Source organism: Rhamphochromis sp. 'chilingali' (assembly GCF_963969265.1).
Source record: "Rhamphochromis sp. 'chilingali' genome assembly, chromosome: 9".
NCBI lineage: Eukaryota > Metazoa > Chordata > Actinopteri > Cichliformes > Cichlidae > Rhamphochromis > Rhamphochromis sp. 'chilingali'.
Window position 1 is genome coordinate 13,312,722 of NC_137936.1, and position 19,027 is coordinate 13,331,748.

General features: G+C 39.4%; 3 protein-coding genes across 8 annotated transcripts; all 3 read right to left on the reverse strand.

Annotated features, from left to right (window-relative positions):
* Positions 1 to 778: 778 nt before the first annotated feature.
* Positions 779 to 7,620, reverse strand: myorg (myogenesis regulating glycosidase). 2 transcript variants are annotated; one of them, XM_080892429.1, is made up of 3 exons: positions 7,505 to 7,620; positions 5,145 to 5,522; positions 779 to 4,962 (listed from the first exon to the last, which is right to left on the reverse strand). In XM_080892429.1, the coding sequence occupies exons 2-3, from the start codon at positions 5,405 to 5,407 to the stop codon at positions 3,171 to 3,173; spliced, it is 2,055 nt and encodes a 684-aa protein (XP_080748555.1). In that variant the 5' UTR covers positions 5,408 to 5,522; positions 7,505 to 7,620; the 3' UTR covers positions 779 to 3,170. The 2 variants fall into 2 exon arrangements, with proteins under 2 accessions (XP_080748555.1, XP_080748556.1); XM_080892430.1 differs by having other exon boundaries at positions 5,145 to 5,546; positions 7,505 to 7,582.
* Positions 7,621 to 7,818: 198 nt separating this feature from the next.
* LOC308402202 (uncharacterized protein) lies at positions 7,819 to 10,415 on the reverse strand. 4 transcript variants are annotated; one of them, XR_013972716.1, is made up of 5 exons: positions 9,494 to 10,415; positions 8,775 to 9,082; positions 8,650 to 8,697; positions 8,430 to 8,540; positions 7,819 to 8,323 (listed from the first exon to the last, which is right to left on the reverse strand). XR_013972716.1 is itself a non-coding variant. In XM_080890889.1 (5 exons), the coding sequence occupies exons 1-5, from the start codon at positions 9,611 to 9,613 to the stop codon at positions 8,230 to 8,232; spliced, it is 681 nt and encodes a 226-aa protein (XP_080747015.1). In that variant the 5' UTR covers positions 9,614 to 10,415; the 3' UTR covers positions 7,819 to 8,229. The 4 variants fall into 4 exon arrangements, 2 of the variants coding, with proteins under 2 accessions (XP_080747015.1, XP_080747014.1); XR_013972717.1 differs by having other exon boundaries at positions 7,819 to 8,350; positions 8,650 to 8,700; XM_080890889.1 differs by having other exon boundaries at positions 7,819 to 8,320; positions 8,650 to 8,700.
* Positions 10,416 to 10,588: 173 nt separating this feature from the next.
* LOC308402132 (BOS complex subunit ncln) lies at positions 10,589 to 18,026 on the reverse strand. Of its 2 annotated transcripts, XR_013972709.1 has the most exons (17): positions 17,901 to 18,026; positions 16,281 to 16,443; positions 15,463 to 15,653; positions 15,155 to 15,299; positions 14,923 to 15,020; positions 14,711 to 14,788; positions 14,499 to 14,602; positions 13,970 to 14,058; positions 13,717 to 13,856; positions 13,442 to 13,620; positions 12,143 to 12,230; positions 11,985 to 12,023; positions 11,491 to 11,663; positions 11,337 to 11,390; positions 11,163 to 11,241; positions 10,777 to 10,977; positions 10,589 to 10,675 (listed from the first exon to the last, which is right to left on the reverse strand). XR_013972709.1 is itself a non-coding variant. In XM_080890755.1 (16 exons), exons 2-16 carry the CDS (start codon positions 16,414 to 16,416, stop codon positions 10,921 to 10,923), a joined length of 1,650 nt encoding a protein of 549 aa, XP_080746881.1. In that variant the 5' UTR covers positions 16,417 to 16,443; positions 17,901 to 18,026; the 3' UTR covers positions 10,640 to 10,920. The 2 variants fall into 2 exon arrangements, 1 of the variants encoding a protein (XP_080746881.1); XM_080890755.1 differs by having other exon boundaries at positions 10,640 to 10,977.
* Between the last annotated feature and the right edge of the window lie 1,001 nt (positions 18,027 to 19,027).

A 19,027-nucleotide genomic window follows, 5' to 3' on the forward strand; every position in this document is an offset into this window, starting at 1 on the left:
TCCCATTTCTTAAGAACATGATTTTTAGACACTCTGCTGTAATTTTTTAGGCCAGTTGCTTCTTTTTTTCTTGTTGCAAAAAATGTATTTTATGCCTGTCAGCCTGTGTTATCTTTGGCATTTTTCATACATTCAACAAATTCTGTTTTTCTGCAACAAGCTGTAGCAACAAAGTGCCTAAAGATACAATTTAGAAAAAGGTTTTGTTTTTCGGTTCGTGCCAAGTTGTCTGTGTAGTGAACACTGGTGCATCCCTTGAGTTATGTGCTTTTATTGTGCTTGAATGATTATAAGTCAGAATTATAAGAATCAAGTGGCTTAACAAACAAAAATATATTCCAGTGAAAAACAGTCACAAGGACTGGACTGAAACCAAGTCTGACTCCTTGGAAGCAAAATATAAATAAATGAGGGATGGCTCAAGACTTTTACACAGTGCTGTACATTCATACAAACTGGCATTGGATATGCTGCCCTTTCACATTGGGGAAGAAGAAACCTTCAGTCAAAGATTCAGCTTTCAGTCTTGTTATGTGGCAAGGTGGTCTTAGACTGAAATAGCCTTAGAGATTGGCTTGGCCCAGATGCTAAGTGAGAACAGCTATAAATAGGTAGAACAGCTGTGATGTCAAAAGGCAAAAACAAAATTCAGTGGATGTCAACATAGAAGCTACATTTCAAATGGCAAAAGTTCAGCATGAACCCACAATAGGTCAAAAACAGAAACCATGAGAATATTTAAATTAATCCACAGGAAGTCAAAAAGGGACATCATTAAAGTTGATTTATCCATTTATTCAATTTTAAAAGGATTTTGAATTATGTCAAAATTTAAAACAAATAACAATGAAACAGACAAAACCAATAACAAGGTTGGGTTCTTGGATAGCCTTTGATATGCCAGTCAGAGGAATATGTTACTTAACGTATTCTAGTTTGACGAGAAGATCAATATCTGTTGCACCTCTTGATAATAGCATACATGATATTACATACTGTACTTTGATCTATAACGGTGTTGGGGGAAAAAAATAAATAAATGGACATTTGTAGCTACATAGTGAAAAAAATGATAGAAAAGCCTGAGGAGCAAAGACATCGTGTTCTGCAACATTAACATTACACTTCAACCCATTTACACATCACAAATATTACCTCACAATCAATACATTCCCATTTCCAGAAAAGTTCAGATGTTGTGTAATATTTATATAACTGCAAGATACATTTATATAAAATTGCACCTTGTGAGTTGTATACATTGTTTGTTTGTTTTTAATTAACAGTTGAGCAATAGTTTTAAGCAACTTCTTTTATCAACCCCGGTTCTTGAACTCAGAAGACCAAATGATGATGCAAATTAAAAGCAAAATGTTTTGTCTTTGTTTTCCCCTGACACATAATTTCAGCTGCTCAAAACCTTGGTCTCCAGTATAGGCAGGCCAGTTTAGCACCAGGACTCTCCATGATCTTACTGAAATAGCCAAGGCCTTCCCTTAAAATAATATTAATAAAATAAAAATAAAAGCCATACATTGCCCAGAAAACTGTGTGCAGTGTTCAGCATTGAGTAAAATGTCATTTAAACTGTGCCCTGCTAATAGGCAAATGAGTACAATTTTGACTGGCAAGAACACAGGACAGGTTTCACTTGTCTTCATTCATTTTAAATGAAAAAAAGTAGTGATGTGTGTGGATCTTGCTTAATTTTTTTTTTTTCTTCCTTGAATAGCAGAGATAATGTGCATTAACTGATACAATAACAATGTTTTTGGTCCAGTTAGTTTAAAGAAGTGTCATTCTACCACCTCCAATTAAATATGGGCCTGAAGTAATTAGCAAATAGTAATATTCTCTTCTTTTATTCTCTTTACTCTGTATTGACATTTCTTTTAAAATAGGGCTGTGATAAATGCATTTTTAAAAAAAATCGAATAATCACTTTGCAAATAGTTATTAATAACAGGCACATCACTGCCGTTTAATTAATCAAACAAACCAAGATTACAAATAAAATCATTGTAGCATTACAAGTGATTATTAAATTACACTAAATTTACAACACCTATCATTTTCATTTTTTTAAATTATACCAAAAAAATGCTACAGAACTGCTTATTATTTTGGACGTGGCAAACACTGCATAAGACATGAAAGTATTACTGCCTTTTTAGCTGCATACAAGCTTAGCCAAGATCATTAAAAGAACTGCGAGATACTTCAGACGGCCTGAGAAAACCATTACCTGAGTCAGAAAGGACAACATTCAAAGCTTAATAAAAAGGAGTCTCGTTCTTGTCTAAGAGTAGTTACATGACTCGGTGTTGCATTAGTGAGAGCTGTGCACTTTGTAATGATTAAACCTCAAGCACTGATTCTAATGAATGAAGCATTAAAGATAACTTCCTGAGAAGTATCCAATAACGACACCCCTTCAGTCATCCTCCCACCACAGTCTGTTTGGCTTAAGCTGAAATTCAAAGTGCTGCGAGGCTCAAATAACAACTTTATAGCATTCACTGGCAATTAAGCTTAACTTCTTTCACAGTTAGTAAATCCCCTTTTTAACAAATGTCTCAAGTATGTGGCTTAAAGCAGCACAGATAGTTTTAAAAATCTTACAGACACACAAAAATATGCTTAACTAATGAGTTTTAAAACATATCTTCGTTACTGTAAAATAATAAGTGGTTTGGCACATTAGTCTTGCTAGATCTGGTAAGACAAGTAGCTTATGGTGGCCATTGTTGGCTAATATTGCAAGCATACAAACATAAAAGATCGGTGTCTATCACATTTTACCATTTACAAGATTAATTCTGCCAGACACCAGAAGTTATACGATTTCAGTTTAAATCACACTAAGCTATGATTCATTATACCATAAAATACTAAAGACAATGTTGTAATTATTAGTTTAAATCAAATTGGGGAGAAAAAAAATCAGTGATGATGAGATTTTAAATGTTTTTGAGTGACAATGTTCACATTTGTAAAGTAATGTGCTGTTAAAATTTTAATTTCTATAAAAAAAAAAAAAAAAACATTTTTTCCCCCACAAATCTGTCCATATAACATCCATCCACCCATCCATCAATAAAAGGACTTGTGAAGCTTGTCCCGCAAGCAAATCGGAGCGTAAAATAATCAAGACTGTTATTTACCTCCTGCTACACCCAAAGAAAATAGGCAATTTCATCCAGGTCTACAGGATAGTCTGTGAGGTGCAATGGTTCCTTGATATCAAATCTCTCCCCCTTGTAGCTTCTCCAATGGCCAGCTGGGAGGTAGATGTCTCTCTCTTGCTTTCCAGGCTCTAAAACTGGGGCTACCATGAGGTCATCCCCAATCAGGAACTGGGAGTCAATTTTATAGGCTGTCTCATCACCTGTGGCAATCCACCACACTGGTCGTATGATTGGGTCCCCAGTGCTCAGCACCTCGCTGGCCAGCTCCAGGACCCTTGGTGCCACAAGACTTTCATGGAGGGCGGTGTATTTCCGAGCAATTTCAACTACATCATCGCCGTACTCCCACGGTGGAATAGAAAACTGCATAGAGGGCATGAAGGCTGACAGCTCCAACCAGCGGATATAAAGTTCTCGGTCAGGTAATCCACGATTTCCATATGTGCGGTTCACATGCGCATTCCCTCCAATCATATCTGGTAAAATGAACTGGTAGCCCAGAATGCTGATGGTAAGCACTGCAGGAATAACAGATTTGAGACCCAACTCATACCCCCAAACTGAGTCTCTGTCAATTGGTCTGAAAAAGCAGGATATGTTCTGGGACTGGTAACCACTGCGCGCCTCAGCTCTGTCATTGTACAGGCTTGCCATTTCTGTGTAACGTCTTGTGAAAATACTCGGGTCCCGAATGGATTCCAAAGTCTTAAATTTCCATGGTAAGTAGTTAGCCTCTCCTGCCTCAAATTTAAAAGAGGACACCCCATACCTGGATCGCAGTGAACGTAACTGGGAGGCAAACCAATCACGGGTTTCAGGGTTTGTGAAATCCAAGATGCCACCAATGCCATTCCACCAACGCACTAAGGCTGACAGTTGGCCTGTAGGTTCTCGGACAAACAATCCCCTCTCCACACAGGTATGGAAGTTTTCTGAATCATGATTAACAAAAGGGTGAATCCAGAGAGACACCATAAAATCATCTGACTTCAGCTTATGAAACATAGCAGAGGCATTGGGGAACTTAACTGGGTCAAACTCAAAGTCCCCATAGTGGCGGGAATAGCCATCATCCAGTTCCATTTGGCTACAATTGAAGTTATACTTGCGAATGTTCGCAGCATATGTCAAAAGCTTTTCTTGGTCAATGTCAGTTTTATGTAATGCCCATGTTGACCAACTGGGATGGCGAAACATAACTTCGGCAGGCACTTTGTTTGGCTTGTTGAAGTATCTGCGGACCATGTACTTGTGTATGGATGTTACATCCGATCCCACACAAACTCTGTAGCTAAGTTCCGCACATGGCATCTCCCCTGGGTTTGGCTTAAAGGAACTATCATTATACCGTGCTTGGAAGTACATGGTCTTCTCTGTGTCATTCCAACCCAAATGGAAGGGCACAGAGTTATTGATCTTGATGGCAGTGGCATTAGATGAAATCCAGTAACTCTCTAAAATTCCACCAAACTCATCACGATTCGAGTAGATGTCACTAGTAACAAATGGTTTTGGAGCCTGTTGGCCAGAAATAGAAATAGGCCAGTGTTGAACTGCTGACACTGCGCCTCCATACCAGTGTGCAAACTTGTATGTCATTGCATGCTCTACGGGAATATCAGGAACCACTTCCTCCCAGCGCACACGGTAGCATTGGACAGTATCCTTGGGCCGTACTGTCTCAATGAAAAAAATCAGTTTTCTGTCTGTGGTGCGGACGCAGCTCAGAATCTCACCTTCTTTAGAGCAGGAGTCTAAATCAAGGGTCCCTGACCTGTCAAGATTCAAAAATAACTATAAGCATTATCTCTTTACACAAATCTCACATTTCTGTTAAATGACAAAAAGTTCAGCACATATTTAAAATAATGGATTTGTATATCTAAAGGTCTCATTTTTTCTGTATATGGAAACTTAAATAGCAAAAAAATAAATAAAATAAATTGAAATACCAACCTGAAATCCATTCTGAAAACGATAGACCCTCCCTGGTTTCGGATGATGTAGCCATCTTTATTCAGATCCAGCAGCTCAGTCTTAAGCAGTTCCGCTTTGCGTAAAGAGGCTATGTAGTAACACCACGCAGTCACAGCTGCAATCACCAGCACTAGCCCGATTACTCCAGCTCCAACTAAGGGTCGAGTGTCCTTGCTGAGTTTCTGCTTGGGGATAACATCTGTAATTGTGCCCCCCGCTCCACCTGGCACCACTTGGTACATGTTTGTGCTGTTCAATGTGCAAATCCCAAAGTAGCTTTTCCACAGATCATCAATATGTTTTACAGGAAACCTCTTCTGTTTGACACTTGGAAGCTTGTCACATCTGTTTTTCTTCCTGCCATGACAACGATATACCAGTCTTTTAAAAAAAATAAAAAATTGGTGACGATGCAATATTTGTAGATTTCATATTAACACAGTATTTTGAGGAAATCAAACTTCAATTACTATTTTGATTCTTTATAAGAAAAATGTGCAGGTGTTTTAGTGCATTCATGTTTCTTTCAGTAGCAAACAGTCAGAATATACCAATGAAACTATCAAAGGACCTCCAGGAAAACAACCCCAGCCCCATCGGTGCTCTCAGTCCTTCTTGTTTCCCTGTCAGTTCAAAGCCTCCACTACATTTCCTGGGTTGTCTTACATGCTCTGCATTGCTGAACAAAGTGATTTCACAGCACTTAAAGGTATTAGGCTGTCAGAATGTAAACTTTAAAGATGTGTTTGAGATTTAACCAAACAAATCTACTGCCAATTACCCATAAAAAAAATAAGTAGATGTTCCCAGCAGTAATTCTAACCTATGAGTTCAAAATTGAAAGAATACTCATTTGTATGTAAGGAGGCGCAGAAGCAGAAAAGGGGATTTGGGCCTTAAACCTCTGCCAATGTCAGGAAGGAAAGTAAAGAATACTAAACATTGTGTTCTATCAAGCCCAACAAACCAAAACTCCAAGTAACCCACACATCATTCGGTGCAAGTTTGACAGCAGAGTAAACAAGTCTAACAAAAAGAAAACAGACTGAGATCCATTTGTAGTGCACCTCCCAGCGAAGGGAAGGCAGAAACTCTTATGGGTAAACTAATTAATGGCTGATGTTAGTTATTGTGGCTTTAACTAATCAGAGGAGATCTGATAAGAATGCACAGCCGATCTAGCGGAGTTCAGTCCTCTCCAACTCAGCTACATGCTCACTAGTCCTAACTACACTTGATGCTCATGCTCTGCCCTGGCAGCAGGGGTCGATAATAAACAAATGCTGGCTATTAATTAGCAATCTAATTGACTGATTCTGTGTTCAACCAGCCCTGGTATAGATTTCCCCCAACAGCAGTAGTGATAACATAAGCCTATCATTAATTAACAGAGAACTAACTGCTGGTAGCTCTGAGATTCAATCAAGCTGCTGGACCCAGTTAGGAAATTTACCAAGAAAGTCAGAAGATCATTTACCATTTCTAGGAGTTATTTCTTCTTTATTGTAATGGAAAACTACAAGGGTGGGTTTAAGAAGTTAACCTATGACAGTTTGTGATTTGATATTGATCATATCAGGCTGAAACCAACACTTTGGTCAACATTAATAGGTTTTTTCCACCAAGAAGTACCTAATTGTTTCATCCACACAATCCTGGAAAACTGTGCAAGAGGCCACAGTGACATCTTTCCATTTCTTACAAATATGCACGTGTGTGTAGACCAAATGATTTTTGCTTAGTTTTATGGAGCTAAAATTTAAAAAATAAAAATAAAAATGTGGCCAATCCTTTCTGCTCCAGTTTCAACGGCTTCTCACAAACAAACTCAAAGTTTTCAAGTACAGCATGTTCTTCTTCTAAAAGCTTTACACTGCATTTTTTTTGTTTAAGGTATTATCAAGAGGGCTCATATGCACCATTTCAGCTGATTCACTATCTACCATCACATGGAGGAAAAACAAACAGTGAAGTGCTGATAAAATCAGAGCAGCCGTGTGAGAAAGAAACCCTCCATCAGTCTAAATCTAAGCTCGTGCGTGTGTGCAAAATTGACTGTTGTGTGCTGTGGAGTTTTTGCTTATATATCTGTCTCTTATTAACTGCATAAATCGTGCACTACAGACAACAACAGCGCATTTCTAAGCATGTCTGTGTCTGTCGATGTATAGAGACCAGTCGTTGGTTTTGCGCCTTAGTAGGTGGTACGAGAAAGAAGAAAAATAACACGTAATCCATGTGCACTATAATTTTCGCTCACACTTGTTGCCCTTTTCTCTTCGGTTTGTTAGATTTTAAATTACATTTATAGTTTATTTTTGTGGGTTTTTTTGGCCTACCGATCAGCAGCAGTCCCCCCGTCGACTCAAAGTACAACTTGTTTGCTTCTGTTCACACAAACAGCCCGTGAAAGGAATCAAAGCGTGCTGCTGGGTCTCCGCCCTGCACACGTCCATAAACGCCTGGGAAATGTAGTTCAGCAGAAAAGCAGCGCTCTGTGTTTTCTCATTCTGCTGCGCATGTGACAGTGTTGCATGCAAATTACGCAATACTTCACAAAGAACCCGATGAACCTAAAAGTCACCAAAAAAGTGCAGTGTATACAGAAGTGAGGAGTTGATCCTTAGCAAAGTGAGGGTAATGCTTCCTTTATTTGCATCGATAGTGACACTCTTTCACTGCATTTGCTCTGGTAGTTGAAGACGGCATCATACTGTATCATTGTACTGATTCCCTTTTAATTGACACACGTTTTCCTCAGAAGATTAAAATTACAAAAACTCACGTACAGCACCTTAGGGCCTCAGAGCCTCATTTGATCTTCAAAATCATCCCATGAGAAGATCTTTGGTACCGATTGAGCACTTAACTGCAAAAGTTTCCTTGCATTACACAATGAGATAACAGCTGTGCTTGTACACTCTACATGATTCACTCTTACACCTTGTCTCACTGGGTTAATTAACAGAGAATTAAGGAAAAGTTAACAATTGCTGGAGAGTAGCCTCAGGCTCTCCGTGGACCTCTTCGGGTCACCATCTTGGAAACCAGAGCTCTAATAATCCTAATAAAGGCTTTCAGACACAAACTCTGGGTGTATGATGTAGTGTCCAGCTTGGTAGGGCTTCACTACATGGAAGCAGCTGTAGCAACCACTGCTGAGGAACCAAAAGAGAGGAAAAGGACTATCAGCAGCTATTATTAAATGCACCAAAACAAAAATGGGGATATATTTCAATATATCACATTCGACTAAATAATCACCTGTTATCCCGGCTGCTGTTAGAACAGCACCTCTGGTATTTTGTCTGTACAAAGCTGCAAGGAGCTGCAGGAGTTTGGGCTCTTGTTTGAAGCGGAGCAGCTGTATTTTGCCTGTTCGAAAGATGAAAAAAAAAGTTTTTTAATAGAATTACTAGGTTATAAATCAATAATGTTCATCAGCCCTGAGACCATAAGAACAGGCCAAAGGTTATTTGCCTACCTGAGCTGCTGTGTTGAATGTGGATGAACATGCTTTTGATAACCAAGTCTGCTGCAAAGAGAATCACTCTAAATCACTGAGTATTTATCTCTGGTCTGTTGATGGAATATACAGAATATATTTACCTTTGTGGGCTCTTCAAAGCAGTGCTGAGGTGGATGTCAGTGCTCGGGGAAGGCTCGGTCAGTTGTAGTTTCTGCAGTTTATCAGCAGAGGGCATGGCTTGTACTGTTGATGGGTTGACAGGGGGCATGTGTTGTGTTTTGTCGGTTGTATTTAGATAGCTGTCAGAACAAGTTGCAACAGGACCGTGAAATGAAAAATGTCTGACAGGGGGGAAAAGAGGGCGGCTGAAGTCCACAGGGGGCAAGGGATGAAGAAGTGCATGGGTTGACCTATTGTTTGACTGAAGGCTCCTGGGAAACAGAAAGTCCTTGGGAGGCAAAGAACAAATGGGACACATACATGTAAATTTTCTTAACTCTATTCATCCTTGCATGAATAAATAAGCACGGAGAAATTCCTGCATAATAGTAGGATACAGCTGTTATGATTCACAGAAAAATGTGCCCAACCAGTCAATTAGTAGGACACTTTTTTTTAATATAGCCAAACAAAATACAATGCATAGAGCAGTAGGTATAATTGCCTCAGATAATCCTGTCTGCCTGAAATGAGCTATATTTTTCATATTTTCTGAATCACCCAGGGTGATATAGTATAACTTCTAATTTTGGAGACAAATTTGAAAAAAAGAATAAAGAAATTCCAAAATTTCCAACAGTCACTCCGGCCTTTCATTCACACAGATCACGTAGGCAGTATTGAAAGCTGTGTGTCTTACCGCCCGGGGCTGAGGGTTGTTCCTACGGTGGGCAGAGGTCGGTCGAAGTTGAGCTCTTTTCACTGTGCCTGGAGATCTGAACTGTTCATTGTACACTGTGATGTATAGTTGGGGAACCATCTTCACTGACTGCCTTACTTACTTTTCCACGGCTTACATCCAGATCAGCCTGCCTGAATGGAGCATGCAGCATCACTCACCTCCCCCTGACACCTGCTAACTCCACCCCTTCCCCGAAAACAGTGTACCTCCTCTTTGTATTACCTTTGTCTGTGTGTTTGTTTGTTTGTTTGTTTGGAAATATTGTCTAATATTTATGGGGGTTTATTATTCCTGGAGTGTGAATACCACCTATTTCACTGTCATATTTATATATTATTTATTCTATATTTATATAACAACATGACATTTCTCTTGCATCAGTAGTTATAAATTCTGCATGAAACCCTGTCAACCTCCAAACTGATAAAACTTTTTGTTTAACCTGGAGCTATTCTGATTAATGTACTCTGTTGGAAGGAAAGCAGATTAAGGGCATCCTTGCTGAAGCAGAAAAACTCTTTGTGCTACCTGAGCACTCGGCCACTAATCCTCCTTAGCTGCAAGCCCCCTGCAGAGACACACATACCTGGGGTCACAGCCCATGACCTATTTCCCTCCCAGGGGCCTTTACAAATAAGCCAACACCAATCTCCAACACTTCTGGCCGTTCGGCTGCCTCGTAGTTAAAATAAACTCAGCGCTATCAGATCAGCAGAAAAGGAGTGAAACAGCAGAGAAATGGGGCTTCTAAAAATCTTCACCACCACCACAACCACCACCACCCAGTGTCACCTCTGTTCACTGTCAGCTTGCCACATAAGCATTAATAATTTACCAAGCGCTGTAGGGTGCCTTTGTGTCTCCAGCGCTCTCACTGACTTATCTGACAGGAACTGGCTGTTCATCTAGTGAAGCGGTTGGGGCCTCGCTTGACAGCCATGTTAAGCCCAGTCAAATCCACGCGAACAGATGCAGAGCAGAGGATATGGGGAATCATAGTAATGATCTGGCAGGAGTGTCCTTCACAGGAGCTCAAATCAGATCCAGGGCTGTGCGTTCCCAGCTTTGATACAGTTTTCATACAGCTTGAAACAACTTCTTTATTTCGTTTCATTTTGTTTCAAACGGCACACTCGGAGCCTGTTAATGTAAGTAATTTTCACAGTTAAGTGACTTCAAGTGTAATGAAAGGTACAAACATCTTTTTTTAAAAAAAACAAACAAACAAACAAAAAATTTACATTTCAAAGTAAATTCCCACTTTATATGAGATGCATGTGATCATGCAAAGAGGCTTCCTGCTGCACACCCGGCAAATGTCCAACATGTGCAGAGCTGACTTCAAAGCGCTTGTCATGGAGTCGGTGGTCGTAGTCGTAGTGGATTCAGTGGTGCTTAGTTTTAACTGCTGCTTTTAGTTTTGTGTAGAGAAAACCGAAATTCTGTTAAAAGAGAAAGAATAGGTTATTTTAAACTGGTAGTGCTTTTAGACTACGCAGAATGACGAATAAACAGTGCTGTAGCTGCACTGTCTACAGTTCCTTGTAAACAGTGTAGTTACATGGAAATATGGAATACAGTATGATTAGATAATATAATATGGACGTCAAAGAGTGCATTAACACACCTGGATTGCGTAGTAAACAATACCCAGGTAAGCAGCAATGCAGCCTCCCAGGAACAGATCAAAGGCTGCAGGCTTCACTCTGAATTAAAAAATGCACATTAGAGTTTTAATGGCTTATTAAATTTAACATATACACTAAAATTTAAAAACAGATATAATAATACCAATATCTACCTGTACATGACTATTGGTTGGCTCATTTGATCAAAGAAGGTAATATCAGGATCCCTGCAGGAAGAAATGTTGTTGATCATTATTATTGTTGTCGTGGTATGACCGATTGGATTGAAAAGATGTTCTTTCTACTCAGATAGCTGTATTTTTTTACCTCTTGTCCTGTCGGAAGGTGTGTCTGTGGACTTGCTGCAGATAGCGCTTGAATTCGTGCTCCAGTGAGTTGACCAGCAAGATATGACTGGGTTCCTTATCCAGCAGCTGAGTAGCCCGAGGGACTGATGTCAGGAAGGACATCAAACTGGAGATACGACTGTCCTGAATGTCCTGAATTACAGATTTGGATGTGGGTTTTGCAGAGGGGAAAAAAGAAATCACACAAAACTCAGCTTCTACTCTGCATGCATCAGTTCTTATGATTTAAAAAATAGACTCTGTTTAGACTTTTTCAGTTACATGTAGATATAAATCTTTAAGAAATGACATTAAAACATGTTTGAATAAATAACCTCAGTGATCCATCCCTAACCTTCAGATGATCATGAGGAATAAGCTGCTGAAAGACTCAAACACTGTGTCATGTCTCTAAACTAACACCAGAGGTCAGCACTTCTCTGTACATACCAATCAAAATAACTGGGAACTTACCAGCTGGCCCTTGAAAACTTGCACATCCTTTGGTGAACCCTTGTGAAAAATAAACACACAGTTATAACACATTAACATGGCTATTTTAAAGCAATGCTGACGTAATGAAAATTTTTTATTATATTTTCAGTATGCTGTGTTTTCATGCATTCAGTCACCTTGTCAGAGAGATTGTACATGTAGCGGGCCAGCGCTTCTGCTATGATGATGCCATTTCGCTTAAGTTTCCGGAAATCCACTTTTGACCTAGAGGTGATAGTCACATGAGTAAATATCTTTTAATGCCCTGTGAAAATACACTTGACTCAACAATCTGTTGGACAAAAACACAGTTTTGTATTTTTGCTTACGTACACCACCGCGGTGGATTTTAAATCAAACAATCAAGACGTGTTTGAAGTGCAGGCTTTCAACGTTGATTCAGAGGGTTTTACATGATAAAAATCTGCCTAGCTGAACTGTGAACAATGAGTTTTGCAGCATTTGGCTGAATCTAAGTAGAGAGTATAGCCCTGTACACTTCCAAATTCATCCTGCTGCTTACATAAGCAGTCACATCATCAATAAACAATAGTGACCCAGTCCCAACGTCTCCCACACGTGCCTATGCTATAACATTGACTCCACAATGTTTAACAGATGCTTCAGATTACGAGCTGTTTCTATCCATCTCTGCACTTCTCTCTTCCCATAATTCTGGGACAAGTTCGACTTTCATTCATCTGTCAAAAGACTTTTTTCCCACACAACTGGGTAGGCTCAGATGTTTCAGATGTTTTCTGACAAAGAGTAATCTGGCCTCCCTTTTCTTTATTATAACCAATGATTTTCACCCTCTGTACTTCCATCCCAAAGGCTTCTTTAGATTGTAGATTGATCCATGATCTATCTCCTCAAAAGGGTTCTTGACTTGGTTAGATATTGTGAAGTTGTCTTAACCATGGAAATAATTCTGTGATCATGTACTTTAGCTGCCTTTTTTGGTCTAACCAAACCACAGACCCACGCCTTTTTAAGAATATACTTGCGTTCTCTCTATGATAGTTAGTTCTGAATTTTTCAGCCTAATGATGGCTCCCCTCACCTCCACTGATATCGCTCTGAGTCTTATATTAAAAATTACAGTGAAACACTATAAAACAAATTGAACGCTTTGAGTCAAACTGAGATATTATATCTGCTTCATTAGTCATGAAATGCAAGGGAACAGTCCTCAGCTGGCTATGAGACTGCTTGTCAGTGTATTGTCTAATTAATTTTGAGCCTCTGAAACTGAAGGACTGGATATATAAATAAATGTCTGTCGGTGTAAACCTTTTGTAAAAGCTGAAAAGCTGACTTTATTCACACATTAATTCTTTTACTTAAAATACACTATTGTGGTGTACAGGGACAAACAACCTGGGCCTCAATGCTCTCAAATACTACTAATAATAATATCCATAAACAAAACTTGCATGGTGTCTAGCATAGAGCCACGAAGTTCAGATTTAGGATCTTCCAGATGAGACAGAGTGAAGCCCAGGATCCTGCGTAGGCTGTAGCGCTCATGCTCCCAGGCTACAGTAGACTCCACAAGATTGATCTTTTTATGAACCAACCCCACCTTCACCCAGGGAAATCTGGAGGAAACCACCTGGAGGGCAATTAAATAAGATATTTGCACAAATGACTAAGACTGATGAGATCTGGTTGCTTTTCTTGCACGTGTAGAAACAGCTCCGCTGGTTACCTCCTCCAGTTGTTGGATGAAAGACTGCATTGGCGTGTCGGGTTTAGGAGGGCGGGAGACGTGCATGTACAGCTCATCGCCGTTGGCCAGTGTATCCAAGCACAGGACAAATGCCACATTGTCATGGAGAAGGCTGGACTCTGGATGGAAAATATTTAGCTTTAAAAACCTGACATTTTGTGTTTTAATTCACATTAGCACATACAGCACACAGCCCACTCATGTTCAGTGAGTGGCAAAGCTGAAAACTCACCAGCGTGGTCCAAATTCTCTTCAATCCACCTCTTTGTTCCAAGGAAATTGTATTTTCCTCCTCCGGTCAAGGAGAACATTAAATTAAATCTAAAACACACACATACACACACAAAAAAAACAAAATTATTCAACAGCTTAACTTATTAACTATAACTGACCTGCACTGGCTGTTAGTTTTCCTCAAGGGTATTTCCGATCACTATCAGTCACTCAAAGCAACATCATTAGAGCCATGCAATTACAAAAGCTTTCACAGTCCAGCTGAGGTTACAATGAAAGCTAAGTTTGAAGATAGGTGTGGTCCCTGAGTAGTGAGTAACGAGGCCCTAATTTTCCTTTCCTGTTTTACTTTTCAGTGTATACTTCCTCCATACAGAATACAGTATCTTTATCCAGCAGCATATTATCTTGTTCAAAGACAGGCACAGCGGGAAAATTCATTGGAATTGCTGCGTGTTCATCTGCTTTGTAGAGACATTTATTAACTTTGCCTTTGCTTTGTAATCTTACAATGAATTGGAACTTACTGTGGTCTGGTTCTGGGACTACTGTAGAGTTTTTGGAAGAGACGGGCCAACTCAATTAGGATTGTGACACCACCGGCATTTGAGTCTGCTCCATAAGACAACCACTGTAAAATGCACACAAGCACATATCCATTTATGGTTCGAGCACAGTCTGATACTCTATCTGCTAAAATTTACACCTAATTTTAGAGGTGTTTTACGATTTGACTCACAGGGGCAAGCCCATAAGAGTCATAGTGGGCTGCGATGACTATAGTGGGTGCATCCTCTACTGCTCCTAGAAGAACTCCCTGAAATAAACATCCCCAGGCATATATCACAGAACCAAAGTGCATTTGCAAGCAGATTGAAAATTATTTAACTGATATTGGATGATCTAATCAATTTTATTCCTCTATGGGGAATTATTGGGTCCCAAACGCACCTCCAGTGTGATTATAGCATTGTCAGTGGTGGCCTTAATTGGGGCATTGTTGATCACTAAAATCTGAAAAGCTGTAGCCGTGACCATACTGCGGAGGACTGTCAACAAAAGAAGAAATGCACCAGAACCGTTAGTAATACCATACCATAACTTTCTTTTTAGTTTTCCCCGGGCATTAGTCCAAACAACCACCATTAAGCATTTGCATGTATCTCGTTGTTGTATCACTTACCTCTGACAAAAATGGATGATGTCCGGGTGGCTGCAGCCTGTTTCACCTCCTCATACATGCAGAGCAGCTGTTCATCCTCAGGTGCCACATACACTGGCATGAGGGTCTCCTTAAGCAAGGTCTCGCTTTCACTCACCATAAATGACTGAGAGACAAAATGCTTTACTTCAACCAAAGGGCAGAGAAACAATTGTAATCTTGATTAAGAGATTCTTAATATCTTCCTTATAATCCTGTTTTCTTCTGATTTCCTTAGTAATTGAGTGATGTGTCAATAACAGAATGAATGCTTTTAAGTATTATAATACCTCTACTGCATTGTGAGGGATACTGGAGATATTTTGGGGCAGCAGGATCAGGATGGCAGCTGCATTTTGTCGTTGGGCCTCGGAGTATTTTTCTGTAGTGAAGTCTTCCACCTTCATTATCACACAGCGGCGGGTTAACGACGGCTCTTCTGCTGAGCGTGCCTCCGCAACAACAATGGCTCCACGACAGCCTCGGCGGACGAGACAAGAGAAGGCAAATGATACATAAATACCAACTTGGGCAACATAGAAACTCTACTTTAAACGCAGCTTCCTCTTCCTGTTTTTTTACACAGAAAAAAAGCCTTTAGCAAACCAATCTGTTTCCAGTGGCAGTGACCACAAGCTCTCAGTGGTCAAGAAATATTAGTTCCCTCAGTCAGCTGTAATTTTTAGGTTAAAAAAAATCCTGTTGGAAGACCTTGCCTCGGCTTTCCAGCTAATCTGCACATTTTAAAAAAAATACACTGAAAATGGTTTCCTTAGAATTTGAAACATAATTTATGCTCAGAATAGGTTCTATATAATTATCCAGTTTTTCCTATATTCCTATAAAATGCTCTAAAATTGGTTACCAGATTTGTAGTGGTTTCATGAGCACCCAGGTTAAACTATAATTTGAGTTTAGCACAGACAAACTCTCTTCCTGGAACATACTGATTTCAAAATATCCTTTCAGCACCAAAGCTTGAATATGCATCATGTGGCACATTTAAGGTCAAACAAAAAACAAGCAAGACTTTAAATTTAGAAGCAATTTTATGCTACAGATTTGTCATTTTTCTTTTTTTATAATATATAGGTGTGTCTGAACTTACCATACTTATGCTGTCCCAGGTTGTACTGTTGCATCCTATAGGCAGTGAACTCATAGGACGACACGGCAGGGAGAGCGGAGCCATGCAGAGACTGCACGCAAAGCAGCAGTGCAATGGCAGCTGTGCTCTGCAACATGATGTGGCATCCAGTTGTGATCTCAGGCTAGGGAGGATGGTTAATGTTAGACTTCATAAGAGACCAGACTTCCTTCAGTGCTGTACAAAAGTCTGGAGCCACCCTTCATTTATTGCTTCCACGAAGCCAGACGTTCTTGGAATTTTTATTTAAAGTGGTCTTTAGCAATAATTCTTCATGCTTTCTGAAGATCGTTAGACAGGGGCTTGTTTTTACTTATACTGAAACCAGTCCTTGTACCTGATTATTTTAAGAGCTAAGCCACTTAACACTAACATACAAATTGAACAAGTGGAGGAAAAGTGGAAGGCCTAAAAACTATCTAGAGCTATTTGGAAGTCATGTTCTTAAGAGATAAGATAATAATAATAATAATAATAATAATAATGGATTGGATTTATATAGCGCTTTTCAAGGCACCCAAAGCGCTTTACAATTCCATTATTCATTCACTCTCACATTCACACACACAAGATCCACTAAATCCACCTGACACAGAACTCAAGAGACGCATCAGTTGGCCTTCAGTTGGCCTACTGTTCACTGAATCCTCAACAGTGGAAGGATGGGTGTCAAGAAGCAATTTAGAATCCAGGGATGGGGAGAAAAGGCTGAGGTGTGCCAAATTATACAAGAACTGTGAGCAAAATCAGTGGCAATTGTAAATTTTTGGTTCAAATCATCATTAATATGTACAGATTTCTACCTGTAAGAGGTACAACAAGCCTACAGCTTAAATGGTGGAGGCTCTGTCATGCTTTCGGGCTCTTGTCAAAACTGATGGAATTATCAGTGCCGAAAAGTGTCATCAGATTTTGATCCACCATGCAATACCATTTGAAAAGCATTATGAGAATGATCCCAAACATACTCCCAATGCAGTAAAAGCATACCTGGAAAGAAAAACACAAAATGGCTCACTATTAATCATGGATTGGTTTCCCCAGAGCTTTGACCTCAATATTAACAACATCCAAAAAGAGCTTTGATTGCACTTCTAGGCCTGGAGAACTATTCCTGAAGATAACTCAAAGAAGAAGCCTGAAGAAGAGAATTCAGGCTGTATTGAAGAATAAAGGTGGTCATACCAAATATTAACTTTCAAGCTGGTTAGAATTGTATAAACTGTTTTTGCCTTTTAAACCGTATTTCCATTTATGTTTCCACATGTTAGATATAAAGAAATGAGGGGTGACTCAAGACATTTGCACATTATATCTATTATAATATTTTGTGTTTAAATAAAGTCTTTGATAGGGCCAGCAGTGTAAGGCAGAACAGATAAGGGGACAGTAATCACCCTATTCACCACAGGTTTTACAAATACCATACAAGTTTCTAGATGGATGAAAATGAGGTATTCATCATCACCTACTAACCAGTATATGAATCTTAACCAGGAATTCCTTCGATAAGGAGCCCTTCTCTGTTCACAGTGACATTTCCGAACACAAAGTCAGTCACTAACAGAAAATGTTCCTTACCTGTCTTCCTGAAGTCTTTTCTCATGAGGCTTTCTTTCTTCCTTCCTCAACTTCGGTGTTACTCCTTCCACATGGACACATGCTACCGTTAACTCCTGGGATTCAAGGCATCTAGGTAAGCCACCATTCACCATCTGCTCCAGAGGGATCAACTCAAAGCTAATCACAAATGCCCAACCCCCTGCACTCACTACTCCATCAATCTATTGTTCCCTCCCTCCCCACCTTGCCCACCTTGGACGTAATGTCATATACTTCAGTAGGCAATCACCCATTACCAGCAGAGTCTCTGCAGGGAAGGCAAGGAAACTCTTCCAGCCAGTAGCTGTTTGTTTCATCTCCTGCAGGGAAAACTACCAGAGTCTAAAGAAGTTAAAGAATATAACTGGATATTACAGAGTCACACGGCACCATCAAAGTTGAGATATCTAATATTTATTTTTATTTTTTTTTGATATGTTGTACTATACACAGAACTTTAACACTATTAAAATCTAAATGGAACCTGTTCACAATCATCATAACAACAAATAAAAAGCTTCAGTCTGTGTATGAATTATTTCCCACATGTGAAAGTAAACAAAAAACACACAACTGCAAATAAATAGCATCAATTACAAGAAATTACCCTAAACTCAAGTCAGTGAAGAAGTCAGCTACACCTTAATTTATACATCAGCCACAAGTATTGCAATCGGTAGAAGATAATTGTGATGACTTGTGTGAAAATCCATTAGGATGATGTTAATGGTGGAAAAAAAAATACAGCTCCACAGTCACACGCAATCACTTCCTCATCATATATGCTAACTGTGCATCCACCTACTAGCTACACTGGTGACATTTTAAATTACCTACTGTGCTGTTGATGGACTTTTCTACTTTTTGCACATGATTTTATTGTCTAAACACATGGCACCTTTTTGCAAAATGTAAACTATTTTTAGTGTGCACTTTTCTAAATCAAATGCTGCAGGAACACTGAGGTTCTATCAGGGATAAAAGGGAAATAAGCAATATTTTCTGAATTGTTAATTCAGATAAATAGTTTTTTAGTTATCTCTATCCAATCAACTTTTAGTTGTTTTATGCTATAAATACGGTACTACTTCCTTATATATAGTACA

What these genes read in the sequence shown, in the direction of transcription:
- myorg (XM_080892429.1), bottom strand. Translation starts at nt 5,407, where the DNA reads ATGTACCAAGTGGTGCCAGGTGGAGCGGGGGGCACAATTACAGATGTT. An exon ending in GTTTTCAGAATGGATTTCAG is followed by an intron (nt 4,963 to 5,144) that starts GTTGGTATTTCA and finishes GAATCTTGACAG; the next exon opens with GTCAGGGACCCTTGATTTAG.
- LOC308402202 (XM_080890888.1), bottom strand. Translation starts at nt 9,613, where the DNA reads ATGGTTCCCCAACTATACATCACAGTGTACAATGAACAGTTCAGATCT. An exon ending in GCTTTGAAGAGCCCACAAAG is followed by an intron (nt 8,701 to 8,774) that starts GTAAATATATTC and finishes TTCTCTTTGCAG; the next exon opens with CAGACTTGGTTATCAAAAGC. An exon ending in CATTCAACACAGCAGCTCAG is followed by an intron (nt 8,541 to 8,649) that starts GTAGGCAAATAA and finishes TCTTTCGAACAG; the next exon opens with GCAAAATACAGCTGCTCCGC.
- LOC308402132 (XM_080890755.1), bottom strand. Translation starts at nt 16,416, where the DNA reads ATGTTGCAGAGCACAGCTGCCATTGCACTGCTGCTTTGCGTGCAGTCT. An exon ending in CCTGGGACAGCATAAGTATG is followed by an intron (nt 15,654 to 16,280) that starts GTAAGTTCAGAC and finishes TCGTCCGCCGAG; the next exon opens with GCTGTCGTGGAGCCATTGTT. An exon ending in CAACCAATAGTCATGTACAG is followed by an intron (nt 11,242 to 11,336) that starts GTAGATATTGGT and finishes TTTTTAATTCAG; the next exon opens with AGTGAAGCCTGCAGCCTTTG.